Source organism: Podarcis melisellensis, assembly GCF_964234715.1.
Source record: "Podarcis melisellensis genome assembly, chromosome: 10".
NCBI lineage: Eukaryota > Metazoa > Chordata > Lepidosauria > Squamata > Lacertidae > Podarcis > Podarcis melisellensis.
In genome coordinates, this window is record NC_138542.1 from 50,381,973 (window position 1) to 50,397,238 (window position 15,266).

At 40.8% G+C, this 15,266-nt stretch overlaps 1 protein-coding gene across 1 annotated transcript in view; it reads left to right on the forward strand.

Annotated features, from left to right (window-relative positions):
- The window catches only part of LARGE1 (LARGE xylosyl- and glucuronyltransferase 1), a 313,681-nt gene that overhangs the window by 169,739 nt on the left and 128,676 nt on the right, over positions 1-15,266 (forward strand). Inside the window, exon 6 of the mRNA XM_081928248.1 lies at positions 9,789-9,960. Coding sequence (XP_081784374.1) covers positions 9,789-9,960 — 172 coding nt within the window. The remainder of the gene's footprint in view (positions 1-9,788; positions 9,961-15,266) is intronic.

The window sequence follows — 15,266 nt, forward strand, 5'->3', positions numbered from 1 at the left end:
GACAACCATTCATATAAATAGTTATAGCCATAGTAAAACTATTACTAGTAGGTCTAGGAATCAGATAGAGGTAACTGTGGAATCGTGTTTTCAATAACAAAATATAGAAGCTTTATTGTGAAAGGATTTCCTACTGTCCAGCCAATACCCTGAGAGCTCTAGGACATCCCTAATTATATATCATTTTGAGGAAGCATTCAGGTTAATGTGTCTCTTTTTTACTTTTGACCAAGCATCTATGGTCAGTATGTGAAACAGAAATTTAGGTGTACCACTGCTTACAGCGTCCTATAGCTTATCCACTAAAAAGCTTTTTTGCTAAACATGGTGGTTTCTACAGAAGCTGTCACTTCCTCCCCTTCTCAACAGAGACTGCTCCTTGGTGTTGAGCTTTCTAGAAATGTCATTAACTCATATATTGGAATTGCTTCTGCACTGAAATAGCTGGAATGAATCATATTGAAAGGTCGTCCTAAAGGGTCACCCTAAAGTTGGGAGCATTAGCCTACAACTCATTTATATTGTACTACTAGCATACTGTAGGTGCTTTATAAATATTAAATGATGGTGAGCAACTGGCCACATTCTTAACAATCTGAAAATGTTCACAAAATGGAGCTGTCTGCTGATATCTAGCAAGCAGAAGAGGTCTCCCTGCAATTCCATAATATTCCAGTATTAATTGAAGGGTAAACTGGATTTTTGCAGTCTTATTCACTTTCTCCAGTGCAATTTTGGAGAAAAATCACAGGTAGCCCGGGAAGAGCTCCACGAGGGTCCACCATGTTCAGTTGGTGGTGCCTCGTGCATACCTTTCTTTGTTCCATTTAGCTTCTGTAAAGACTTCTGTAATCTGCATCAAACGATGTCATCAGCTGTTACCATAATTAAAAGAATCTTTGTACTTGCTGCTGGGGAGCTGCAAATATATTGCTGTGAGTTAGACATACACATCATGATGGCTGGGGGTGGAAGTGTGTGGAGATGTGGCCCTCCAGATGTTGTTGGACTCCACGTCCATCAGCCCCAGTCAGCATCACCAATGGTCAGAGATGATGAGAGTTGTTGCTGTTGTTGTTGTTGTTCTTACAACAAATAATTTTTTTAATCACCTTCAAAGACAACTCAAGGTGATTTACACATAAAATAATTAAAAATGCAAAAAACCCAACAACAAATACATTTAAACTAAAATCCTAACAAATTGACAATCATGGTAAAGACCCATTTATGCAGCTGTGAAAGTCTGTTCTCTGCAGCATTATGGGCCTGCTTATGTAGCAGTGGGCTGTAGGTTGAGGCTTGTGACCCGATAAGGTATATAGAAAGGCTCTCAGATTTCACACATGATAACAAAAATTGGTTGTACAATATCCTTAGTACGAAAATTGGTTGTATCCTAGGTTGTGGGAGAATGTGGAAATCAGCTAAGGTTGTCTGGGCAGAGGAATAGAATTCCAGCCCCTAACTTCATCTGGCTAGCAGGTGGAAAGACTAAATGCCACGCTTAAGGACTTGCTTGAGTACACTTTCCCTGAAACTGAAGATCAGGACAGGTTGAAGGTTTCGCTTGCTGAATCTGCAACTCTTATTCCCAAGACAGGCATTGTAGAAAGAAAAATCTGACAGGAACATGATTAGCATGTACAGTTGACTCTGGCATTCCTCTGTGTTTGTCAGTAGCACTTCTCTCAGTAATTGTGTTACTGCTTGTTCTTTCAAGCTTAGTTTGAGGTCTTTTTATTATTTCTTATTTATTTTCTGTATAGCCTAGTTTCTGTAAATGCAGTTATACTGGGAGTGAAGGGATGGAGTTACATGAGATCAGATTTGAAATAGACTAGTGGTGGCCAAGGGAGCCCTTATTATGCAGTTCTGAATCCTTAAACTCCTTGCTTATTAACTCAATATTAGGATAGAGCCCCAAGAAAAAAGAATATTTGATGCTCATATGTATTAATGTACACTCAATCATGTCCCCGCTGCATCCTTTAATCTGTCATTGTTCTTTTTGCGCAATGATTTATCTGTAGCCCTCTAAATGTTTGGACTTCCAACTTCCATCAACCTCACTCAGCGTGGTCAATGATCAGGAGCAATGGAAGTTGTGGTTCATCAACATTTGAACAGTCACAGTTTAGCCACACCTGTTTTATTGTCTGCCATGCCATCTTTTGAACCATAGGAAACATCTTAATAAGTAAACACAGAAATGTGATGTAACAACCACACACCCAGCAACAGAGGAATGGAATGCTTACAGGGAGACCATCACTCTCTGAAATTTTCAGCACCTCTAAATTATGGAGCCCTTTGAACTGCAGCTGCCTAGCTCAGCTGTCTGTATGTGAACCTTGTCTGTATGTGAAAATCACAGCAGTAGCAAGTAAAACAGTAGAATAATATAAACACAGCATCAGTAAAAGCAGAATAAAAAATGGTACAGATATAAAAAGTATGAAAATATAAAAAGAGAGCTTCAGTTGGCAATAAAGATGGTGCCAGATGAGCCTCAATGGGGAGAAGGCATTCCACAATTGGGGTGCCACCACTGAAAAGATATTTGGCAGAGGTAGTTGGAGAAGGGGACTCTCCTAAAGAGTGACCTCAGGGTTGATATATGTGGGAAGAGGCTTTGACCTTTCGATTCAAAGGTCAAAAAGAGTACTCTCTACCCATGAGTTTTACTTGTAGGGCAGGAAGCAAGTTGGCTAAGTCTTTCTGCTAAATCCCCCAGATCAAACCCTCCAGCACCTTCCACAAACTGGGACAAAATTGTGATGAATTGTTTGATTCCCATTTGTGTCATTAAAAAGAATTAGAATTGACACAGCTTTGTAGTTCACGGCTGGCTTAGATTGCAGAGATGAATCCGGCATTATGAACATGTTCCCAAGGGGCCATTTGGCCTAGAGAACTTCCTTAATAAGTTCAAGGTTAACCTCAGAAAAAAGTGTCTGGTTTCACAACAGTGATTGACATACCTAAAAGAACAATCAGAAGTGACTCTCAGCCATGCATTGACATATTGCCATGGGTAATAGCCTGAGAGCAAAGGAATTAGTAGCTGTTTGAAGGTGACTCTTCTAATTCAGGGCAGGTATCATTTTCGCAGCTTTCTCTGCTTTGTGCATGAATCTTCCACTGCAGGTGGTATTGTCACGCAATATTGTCTTTCCATTTAATAGGCTGAGCAATCTAAAATTAATAAGCAAAATGTAGTCCTAAAGTGTATTCATACACAGACACAGTCTTCAAATGATTTTTTTCCACAAGCATGATCTGAAAATACAAAAATGCATAAAGATATTGAACCCATGTAATATGTAAGAACAATATATAGAGTGTGTGTGTGATTATAAACTTAAACTTAACACATTGTATAACTAGCAGCCTTGTATCCCACTTTGCTTGGGATTTCTAGGAAACTAAAGAATCGGTTTTGAAACTAGTAGTTAAAACCAGTGCAGTTTTGAAAGTTTAGCCCACTATCCAGTCATATACAAACATCAGTGAAAACCTTCTCTTTGACCTCAGGAACCGTCATGCAAAAATAATTTAAGAGGTGTCCAAATGCATAGTAGACATACAAGCAACTTTCCAAAATATATCAAAGATGCATCATGTGATCATTATAATCAGTACAGGAAGAGAGTTCTTTACTTGGTGATATGTGACTATCTATGAACAGGAGACTGCTGGAGCTGTCCTGCCTGAACCAATATCATTTTTCAGTCTGGTTCTAAAATCAAATTTGGGTGCTTAACATCCTTCCTGAATCCATCCAAATGACTCTTACTTGTGAAAAAGAAAAGAGATTCCCTCTGTTTTAAGAAATACTTCAACTTGGAATTCTTTCACATAAAAAGCATATAAATCCCCAGTGAAACAGCAATTATTACAATGACTTATCAGCCTGTATTTCAGTGAGTTAAGTTTCTCAGAGAGTTAATGTACCCCAGGGGTGAGCGCCTGGAACCCCTGGAATCTTGCACTGCTTTGAGCTTCTAGTGGTGTGCAACAATATGATCGCTTGGTTTCAGGATCAAGATGTCTATAGGTTAATGTAATGTTTAGCCTGAATAAATATTTCAAAAAAGGTTTGCAAGAGAAGCATTTAATGCCTGAGCCCTGGGTGTCTTGAAACTGGAGACACTTATATTTATTTTCTTATAGGTTTTGCCAAATACAATACTTGTTTTCTTGATTGCATACATGGGTACGATTTATTATCCAATATTAAATTGCATTTCTTTTGTTCTCGTTTCTATTCAGAGAAAGTAATGATAACCAGGAACCTCGGAGAGCTACCCCCAAATTTATTTCAAAGTAGCCAAATAATACATCTATGATAAAGAGACAGGGAAGGATAAATTAAAGTGAGCTTCAAGGACACTTCATTTAAAAATGCATTTGTGTATGTGCTCATTAATAGTCTGCTATTATCACTTCTGCTGGAGTAGCTGATGCTGACAATATTCAGTGCCTTGCACTTTTCTTAGTTTCCCCAAGATCTTCTCTTGCTACTTTTACACAATTATTCATTTGCAAATGACAGTATTTATCTCTCTGCTATATTTGTACCAGTCCACTGTCACACGGACAGCACATGTTCCAAGATGAAGGAAGCATCACAGGTAGGCAGGCAGTGGGGCAAGCAAGCTGAACTTGCAGTGGTGAGACAAGCAAATGGGGGGGGGGTGGGACAGAGGGGACAGAGCAGGCAAGCAATGGGGGGAGGGACCTCCAGCAAGAGGTTGGAGCAAGAATGTGCTGGACCTGCAATGGTGAAAGTGTTGAGAGTGAGGGCATTGCAGTGGCATGGGTGAGCAAGTAGGAAGCAAAGCAGGTGTGTGAGTTGGGCTTGCAGTAGTGGGGCAGGTCAAGCAAGAAGGGGTTGTGTAGCATGAAGTAGGAAAGTGATCTGGGGTTTGCTGCAGGCAAATAGAATGAGAGGGTCACTATGGGCAAACTCCAAAGGACCCAACAACTATATACCATCTCAGGCCTATTTAATTGCTCATCTTCTAACATTGTGTATGCCATCAAATGCCAGCAGTGGCCTTCAGCTCTCTATATTGGACAAACAGGCCAAACCCTACGCCAAAGGATAAATGGACATAAATCTGACATCAGGAATCACAAGACAGAGAAGCCAGTAGGAGAACACTTCGGTCTCCCAGGGCATTCAATACAGGATCTCAAAGCAGCTGTCTTATTACAAAAGAATTTCAGAAACAGATATGAAAGAGAAGTTGCTGAATTACAACTTATCACTAAACTGAAAACTATGGAGAGACCTGGTCTTAACAGAGATACAGGGTTACCTCGGGTTAAGAACTTAATTCGTTCTGGAGGTCCGTTCTTAACCTGAAACTGTTCTTAACCTGAAGCACCACTTTAGCTAATGGGGCCTCCTGCTGCCACTATGCCGCCGCTGCACGATTTCTGTTCTCATCCTGAAGCAAAGTTCTTAACCTGAGGTACTATTTCTTGGTTAGCGGAGTCTGTAACCTGAAGGGCATGTAACCTGAAGCGTATGTAACCCGAGGTACATACCCGAGGTATGCTAATCATCTGCTTACTATCCCTTGCTTTTTCTTGTAGGACTAATTGCAGCCATTAACAGTCGTCAACAGGCTTACCATACCCATTGAGTCAATCACCCATCTCCTACTACCCTCCTAGGGAAAAAACCCCACCCCACTCTCCCACTATATATAAGGACAGCCATTCTTGGTGACACCCAGGATCTAAGTAGCCAAGCACCCTGTTTCCAGTAATAGCCAGCCATATGCTTTCAGGAAGCCTCCAAGCAGGGCATGAAGCCAACACCTCTCTTGCTCTTTGCCACCCCCAGCCAATGGTATTCAGAAGCTGACTTTGCTGAAACGGGAGTGCACGTAATTCATGGTGTTATTAAACATGTCTCCTTGTGGTAATTTCTTCAAATATATAGACCTTGTATTGCTGCATCGTATGAAATGGAGCTGATTGCGCATACAAATCCTTTCGCAAACAGTATAATTGCATCTTACGCACATTTTACTTGTGCAAATTTAGTTATACCCGCTCAACTCTGACGGTAGCCACAGCATTCCGGGCAACAGTTTCAAAGATGAGTTGCATGTTGCAGCAGAGGGAGAAGGAGGAAGAAGATATCCCGGCTCCCATCCTTCTCTGGAGAAAGAAGAAACCCCAGCTACGGAAGGGAGGAGAGAGGCTGATAGAGAGAGATGCAAGCAGAAGAAAAAAGCCAGAATGGAGCTTTTTTGCTCCTCCCTTCCATAGCCAATGGAACTAGGTTTCTCCTTTCTTCAACTGCCTCTACTGCTTCCCCACTAATTTTGTAGCCCAGAGAGCTGGATTTCTTGTTCCTCTGGCAATGGAGATGCAGAGAGGTCGTCCATGTGGGGTGCCCCTTCCCTTCCAACAGGCAACACTTGGCTATGAGTGAATTTGCATATCTGTGCTGCCTCTGGTTTGGAGCCCTTTTGTGAACTTCAGTCACACTGTATGTGTATATACAGACCATTTTCCACTTTCTTTTTGCAATGCTCACATTTCTTTCATGTTAGAAAGTCCTCCTTTTAAACAAAACAACAACAACTGTATGCTTCTGTGCTCTGCTTTGATCCCTAAAGCTGTAATGAAGAGGTCTGCCACTTATATTGTTCTTAGTGGACAACATGTTCATGGTGCAATAAAGTTCTATGCTTGGAGCTAAAATAGAGTGCAAGATAAAAGACAGGCCTTGTTAAAGAGTACCGAGTGAAATCCCTACAGTCAGGGACTCTTAGCCTTTTCCTGACCCTTTCGTCTAAATAAACTCTGGATACCAGTGCTAGCTTTTAATGAGAGAGAGTGGAGATATTGAGGGGGAAATGAGGGTAAGGAGGTTGAGGAAGATACTTGGAACTATACTAGATGGATGGGAATGGATAGATGTGAAGCAAGTATGTCAACTCTGCATCTGCTTAGCAAATGCTGCAATTAAGAATTACTGATTTTCTCAGTTACTTTCTCCAAAGTATAAATACACAAGGTAGTTCCTCAAAACTACCTTGTAGGAAGTGTCAAAACTGAAGTCTGACAATGGAACAACGTGTCAGTAAAATTAGGCTTTGGGTGTTATAACATTGACATATCGTGTTCTCCTTTAAAAAATGAGAGCACGTGTTGCGGTTGGGGAAACATAAGCCACCCGGTTGTACCTGGGCAGATTTGGGCAACTAAGCTAGTAAGGGGTTAACTCAGTTGCTGGGGAATGTTGGATGTTGCAAATTTTGAGAGGAGGGGGTAGAGGTTATAAATGTAGGACGCCTAACACTAGAGCGTCCTCTCGGCTTCTGCAACGGATCACCCGCCCACCCTCCCTTTAATGAAGGGGGGGTTTCTGCTGGTACGCTTGACCTTGCTATGCCTGTCTAGGGGTCGTCCGCCTTGGTGCGGGGGCCTGGTAGGAATTTACCATTTGGCGGATTGGCTGGTGCCATTTGGGTTTCGCCTACTGCGTAGCAAATAGTCACAACTTGTAAGGTTGGCGGTTAGGCATTGGTTAAAATTGGTGGAAGGAGGGGTAAGTGCCTACCCCTCCAATGGTGTGCGGAAAGGGAATTCCGTTAAAGGAATCCAGGGGCTTACCATCCTTTCGTCCTTGTCCCCGGAGTCGGACTTGGGCCGGGTAAGCCCCACAGGAACATGAGGGTGAGAAGTGAGGGACTGTTACCCAGCTTCATATTTTCTCACCCAATACTTGTTTCCCACGCTGGCTTCCGCTGGAATCCGGAAGTCCAGCTCTGTCCCTGGGCATGGACAGATAGTCATAACCAATGCCTAAGCAACCACTCACATATTTTGTATTGAATAAAGTTGTGGCCAAAATTATGCCAAAAACCTTAAACAAAAATAAGCGTGAAGTGTGAATTTTTTGGGGGGTGGCTTTGTGGGACTCAACACGCAAAATCTGTAATGTACGTAAAAGCAGTAAACATTTGCTGATATAGGTTAGTGCCTGGTCTCAAAATATAACAGTTCTTATCCTGTTGAGATAAGGTCTGTACCGAAAAGGTGACCCTGCTTGTCTTTTCCTTAAAGAATTAACCTTTCCCTTTTCTTTTTTAAATGTAGGGCCAGCATCCTCCCCTAATTTAAAGCCCCTTGGTTTTCAGTTAGCATCCAAAAAGCATTGCAATGCAAATGATTTATTCTGTGTCCTCAGAATAAATGTTTAAACCTCGTTGTTTTCCTCTAGTTCAAATTTCAGTGCAGACTATAGTGGATATATGACTTTGGCATAATGGTGTATTTAATTTCCAGTGGTCTACAAGCACAATGCTTTCGTGATGATAATTCAGCACACTACAGGGCTACAAAGTCAGTTTACATCTTGCAAGGGTAGACAGAGTGGTTCAGTTATAAGAAATTATTCTTGCTTTTAGGGATTCAGTTGTGTTTCAGACCATAAAATTGGCATGAATTTCAGATAACTATTTGGGTTCAGGGGTGGGACCAGGGCCCAATCTGCACTATACATTTAAAGCACAATCATACCACTTGAAATAGTCATGGCTTCCCCTAAAGAATCCTGGGAGCTGTAGTTTGTTTGGGGTTCTGAAAGTTTTCAGGTGACTCATAGTCACTTGGTAGAGCTACAGTCCCTAGAATGGTTTCACAATCAATCCATGTTCCCAAGAACTCATGACTGTTTAAAGTAGCATCACACTGCTTCAAAAGTATAATGCAGATGGGACCAATGGCTTTTGCATGTTTGACAGATGGAACCCAAAAGAAGCTTCAGGGATGGGGGAGCCAGTGGTAAGGAGAGTTTACACCTTCTGGGGAATGTTCATTAGCCCCATCCCCTTGCAATTCTACATTTTGTGCCCTGACTTTCAGCCAGCTGTTCTTATTACCCCCTTGAGTTCATCCTGCTGCCACTGAGACCTACGAAGGGGGTGACAAGAGGCTTGCAGTGGTTGCTGCCTCTACTGGCATATAGCTATGTGGACCAATCCATAAAATATGAGATTACTCCCAATTTTACTAAAACACTCATTGTTGGGTCTCTTCAAGATGGGCTTTGGAATCTTCTTCTGAAACTCATGTCCTCTCACATTCCATGTGGATCCTCTTGTCAACAAGTCTTTTAACCCACCTTTAGATGTTGCCACTGTAGTGAAACCTGCAAAGCTCAGGCATACAAATCTGGGCTAACCTATATGAGAAGCTGATATTGATGTCACCAGAGGTCAGTGGAACTCAAAGAGTCAGCAGCCGCCACCACACTATGGGGGTAGCTTTTGAATTTGGGCTTCAATATCCAAGCTTTATTTATTTTTCCCCCAAAGTGTGTTTGAGTAATGAAGGCATAGAATGTTGCATTTGGCTGATTGATTGATTGATTGATTGATTGATTGATTGATTTTATTAAATTTCTATACTGTCCTTCACCCGAGGATCACAGGGCATCTTACAACATAAAACACAAAAATACACAACATAATCTTAGCACCTTTGGCTCAGATCGTGTCAATGTGACAGTTTGTGGTTCTGCTTATGTGCAACTCTGGCTATTTTTGAGACCTTTGGAGTGTGCACAGAGCCCTTGTTCCTCCAAACAATTATCTGTATTAATCAAGGGTGACTGAGCAGCACTTTTTTCAATTTCAAGGGCAAGCATTAGGAAGAATGCTGAGAAACCTGTTTTTTATAAGAACTACTATCTCTAATAAAGCTTGTCTTTTCCTTTCCTTCCTTCTCTCTTCCTTGTCCTTTCTGTCTATTAGTCTGAAGTGTCCTGGATACCCAACAAACACTATTCTGGGATATATGGGCTGATGAAGCTGGTTCTGACAAAGACTCTGCCTGCCAACCTCGAACGAGTCATTGTACTCGATACAGATATTACCTTTGCTACAGACATTGCTGAGCTCTGGGCTGTCTTTCACAAGTTCAAAGGTATTGTAATGCCTTACGTTTTCATACTTTTTGTTAACCATCCAGGACGTATAGAGAACTCTGTTGTTTGAGATGACTATTCTCTGCCTGCTGTTACTTTCCTTTCATAGTCTGCTGCCTATTCATTTACTGCCAATGGTAAATTAGAGTACCATTTTGGGGGTGGTTCTGCATACAATATTATATTGTAGTACAGGATAAGTGGTAAGGTGTGAATGTGTGGTGGGGGCTGCATTGCTGTTGGTGTACATTAGGGACTAGGTCAGTGAAACTTTACAAAGAGAGAATTAATTGCTGATGCAGGAGGAAGAGGCTATAGGGCTACCAACTAAGGCACAGCCAAGAAATCCCATAGCAAAATCAAAATGGCAACATGTACTCAAAATGCAGTGAGTGCATCAGTGTTAGGAGGGCAGCGGTTTCTTAAAAGAAGCTTAATGTTGTTTCCCGTTGTGGCCTTGCAAAACAAATCAGTAGAGTTTTTCAAAGTAACTTTCAGAGTATGTTGACAGCAATAATGTGTATTGAAAACACAGTTCAAAAATAACCAGAGTTATGGAGCAGGTATCACATGGAAATTTTTTTAAGAGTTCAGTTTTATTTGTGTTGGAAAAGCTAGGCTGAATCTCTTATGTGTATATTCCTACATGTATTTCTGCAGAGTAGATTAGACTGAGAACCTGGCTTAGCTAACATAAGTTACGAATGCAGCTTTGATTGAAACAGATCCAGTCATTTAGCATGTACTGCTTCTGTTAACTTAATGGTGAAGGCATCTGCAGGTAATAATGGTCATGTTCAAGCAAGTTTCCCACCATTTTCCCAATTTAGTTGCTTACCGACTGCATATTTTAACTACAACAGGAGTCTGCATGGAGTTTCTGGAACTCATATTAACATTGTGAAACATATTTCTCATTGTTTCTGTTTTTGCAGGTACTAGGCTGTTCATCCCATCCTCCTCTCAGCTATTTTAATATTCACACTTTGCTTGCTTTGATTTTTTCCTCCTTCTTATTACAATGTCTGGCACTCTCATTACATTTGATTCCATAATACAGATATGAATTCTGTCAATCGCTGGATCATCACATGAAAAAAAACACTATCTTTTAGTGATTATTTTTTGTTTCTTTAGTCTTTCCTCTGCTTTCCTATTATAACATCTCATAGCAGGTTTAAAAGAACCTCTTTGGGATAAAATGCTTCATGAAAAGTACTTAACACAAGGGTAATAATACTGTCCTTAAAAGAGAGCTCCTCCTCTGTAGGAGCCTGACTCCATATTCTGCTCCATCCTTCAGGGTAGTTTTGAAATCATTGACTTTCTTACCAGAATTGTTCAGGCACCCAATTGCTGGCTAGAATTGTCTTGTACAAAACCCTTGTCAGATTTGATATTGTTTGAGCAGATAAAATAATTTTCACAGCAGGTAGTGCAAGGAGGAATAGAATGTCTTTCTGAGATGCTAAGAAGAAGCAATTTTTGCTCAGCCTGTTCAGATTTACATGAAAGACTCATGCTCTTTGGCATTTGAATGCTTGCAAATCATCCTAAATAATCCAACTGCAAATTATGATTTGGGATGGGAATAACTTGCGTTTTGCTTGAGAGTGTCGATGATGGAGCTAATGTTAGCCGGAACTAACAGCTACCATTCCCCCCTCGGCAGTGGCAAGCTCCCTTACAGTTAATCTTAGGCATGCTTAAGGAATTTGTACTTTCCATATTCCTATATGAAAAAGCCTGATACACACTTCTTGAACTAATGCAATGACCAGAATTTAGTAATCCCCTAGATTTTGCCCAACCTCAAATATTCAAACACATAAAGAGAGTCCTGTTGCACCAGGCTAAAGGCCCCTCTAGTCTTAACATCTTGTTCTTACATTGGCCAATCAGATGCCTTTGGAACCTAGCACAACACTCTTGTCACTTGTGTCTCCCAACATTGGCTTTTTGGAGGCATATCGCCTCCAGCAGTGGTGGTAGAACCTATCCATCATGACTATTAGTCATTGATAGCCTTACCCTCTATAAATTTGTCTAATCTTCTTTTAAAGCTATCCAAATTGGTGGCCACCACTACCTTTCTTTAAAACATTTTTAACCCACCTTTCAGCCAGTAGGGCTGCAAGGCATCTTACAGACGTCAGAAATAAGCAAACCTTAAGGTTTACAATCTGAAAAGGGATTGGAAGGGTGGATGGAAAGCAAACACAGGCACTAACTATTGTTTATGAAGCTGTTTGTCTGTTTTAGAGATTTATAGCCTCCCTCTCAACAAGGTCATAGACTGGTTTATAAAAACATCAAGATTTAAAGGGTTGGGGTTTTTTTATTCCAATTTTAAAAGAGCAGCAAAAAAAGAAAAAGAATAATACTCTTCAGATTAAAAAGACTATATGTTTGTGTGGAGACTTCTCTTGACATCAAAAGGGCATAAATAAAGTAGATGCCATGTGGGAGAGCATTAATGGGAGAGCATTCTGTGGGCACCACTGCTGAGAAGGCCATTTCCCCTTCACACTTTCCTGTTACTTAAGATCATGTTGAAATTGTTTTTCAATCCACTAAAGTGAGGATGGCAAACCAAGTGTCCTTCAGATGTTGCTGGACTACAACTCCAGTCACCCCTGACCATTGGCTTTGTTAGCCAGGGTTGATGGGAGTTCGTATCCAACAACATATGGAGGGCATCAGGTTGGCTGTCTCTAAAATATTTCAGGATTTATTGAAGAAATAAGGCAGAATAAGTCCATGATGGTGGTTCACTTTCTTAGATGTTTATGCAGAGAAGATTTGGGATCTTTTCTTAAGATGGTATAAGAAGCAGAAATCTTTGTTTATTTTTGTGTGTGTGCATGCATATGTATGTTTAATAATTTAGTTTTGGTGATCTTGTGATAATGAATGAGATCACCTAATGCACATGTGTTGCTCAATTTGTGTGGACCGAATTCCTCTAAGTTGCAACTCCATCAAGTGGTAGAAAGGTGTATACATGACTTTCTAGTAGCTGCTCACTTCTGCATACTCACAGTATTTTTGAATGTTTACTTCCAAGCATGTCACCCTGGGCCCATTCCTTGTGTGAAGGGTTGGTTTTTAGCTGTGGATATGGGTCTGAGTGAGAGAATAGGTTGGTGTCTAGTGCTATAATGTAGATATTGATACTTCATTGGCATAAGGCAAAGAAATTCATCAAGCTCTGAGCATGCACACCTGTGCTAATTTCTGCAGTGCTTTATGGGAGAACAGAAGTTTTCTCCAAATATTTTACAGTACAATTTGTTTTTGAGGAGCAGGTGGTGTTTCTACTGTCATTGAGAAGGTCATTGCACAGTAGGATCCACTGTGTACTTTACAGGAGCTGCAATTGTAGATGGATAAAATCCTCCGGCAGATACTGAGGTTCTAAGCCACAAAACTAATGGATCTGTGGGTTTTCTTTGTGCTGGTGTGATTTGCATGGGCAACCCATATTTCTGTTCCTCTGAGCCTCATATAGAAGTCTGTTTAATCACTCCCAGTTGTCTAGTGGCAGCTGACATATGTTACCCTTGCTCCAGTTTGCCAGCTGACAGAGACTGACGGGATTACAGCCATTTTTATATGAGAGCAGCATTCCAGAAACACATGAGAGAAAGGAACTATTATAGATGGCAAGTGCAGAAGAGCCAGCTTTAGTCTACATGCTGTAATATTAAATAGAGAGGTGGAGAAATATTATACCCATGCTATTCAGGAAACCTATGGCCATATAGCCTAATTAACCATAGTTCTTGAGTTGTGGGAAGCAGGGTATAATGTTATGAAATTGGTTGCTTTTTGTAGATGATGCTACAGCATATATAAAAAGTGAAAGTAGAACCTTAAAATTCGTAATGTGTCAGTGTAATTGCATAAACACTAGTAGGTTTCAAAATTAATCCTAAGTAGCTCTATACACCCCTAGTAATTTTGAGTCTTGGCTACAAAATTAGCTTTCACCAACCTAGAATCCCTCCTGGTACTCCTGGCTGGGGCTGCTAATGGGAGCTGAAGTCCAAAACATCTGGAAGTGTACCAGGTTGGTGAATTTCTGTTGCAAAAAAGGAATGCTTTTCGGTGTTTCAAGAAGATAACTATGAATGTGGTGAGTTTAAAATAGAGAGGAAGTTCAAGAGCAACTGTGAATATCTGTCTACACCCTCATCAAACTTGCAGCATGGATATGATTTATTGTTAAGGTGACACTATATGCCATTCTTGGCCAATGTGTCAGGACAAAAACAGCTTTTATTTTGAATTGGGGGTTTTTAAGGCAAAGGGCTGCACTGCCCTGGCCCAGTTCTGTAGCTTCCCTACTGTAAATATTGCTATGTTTTTCATCTGTATGTTACTTGCATATTTTAGGTGGTTTTATCCTACTTCTTAATATTCTTAATGTTCATTATTTTGTAAGTCACTCTTGAGTTTGTGAAAGAAGGCACTAATAGACATAACAAGCAACAATAATGAATTTTTTTGTCAAATAGACCAGAAGAACAGAGAGAAAAGGCAGCATTGAAAATAAATAAATAAACAAACAAACAAACCCATATGCATGGCAATGGGCATTACAGTGGTACCTCGGGTTACATACGCTTCAGGTTACAGACTCTGCTAACCCAGAAATAATGCTTCAGGTTAAGAACTTTGCTTCAGGATAAGAACAGAAATCGTGCTCTGGCATTGCGGCGGCAGCAGGAGGCCCCATTAGCTAAAGTGGTGCTTCGGATTAAGAACAGTTTCAGGTTAAGTATGGACCTCCGGAATGAATTAAGTACTTAACCTGAGGTATCACTGTACTCAGCAACATGACACCAAGTGAACATTCAAAGGAGTCCCAGACAATCCAGGCTCTCCATTTTAATAGTAGACTCAAGGCTATTTAAATACCCTTCCGAAGCTTTTATACATAAATTTCTATTTAACTCCTATGTATTGATAACCTTCCCCCACACCCACTTAAAGAAAGAATTAGATTTAAGTTCCTCTACACAGCTGGTGATGCAGGTTGGTGTTGTTGTTGTCTTAAAGACAAAAGTACTGACATCCCAGTGCTTCTATCTTCCCTGGATAAACACAGGCTACAGAACCTGTTTGCTTTGCGCAGCAGCTCAAACAGTAATAAAAATCTGTACTGACATCATAAATACCAGAAAAGGTCACCAGCGATTTGGGTGCAGGCACAAGTGCCCAAAGCTGAGGAAGGATTGGCACATAGTCAGTCTGGAACTTTAAATCCTTAAGCTCCCAGCATGTGGGGGCATTGGTATAT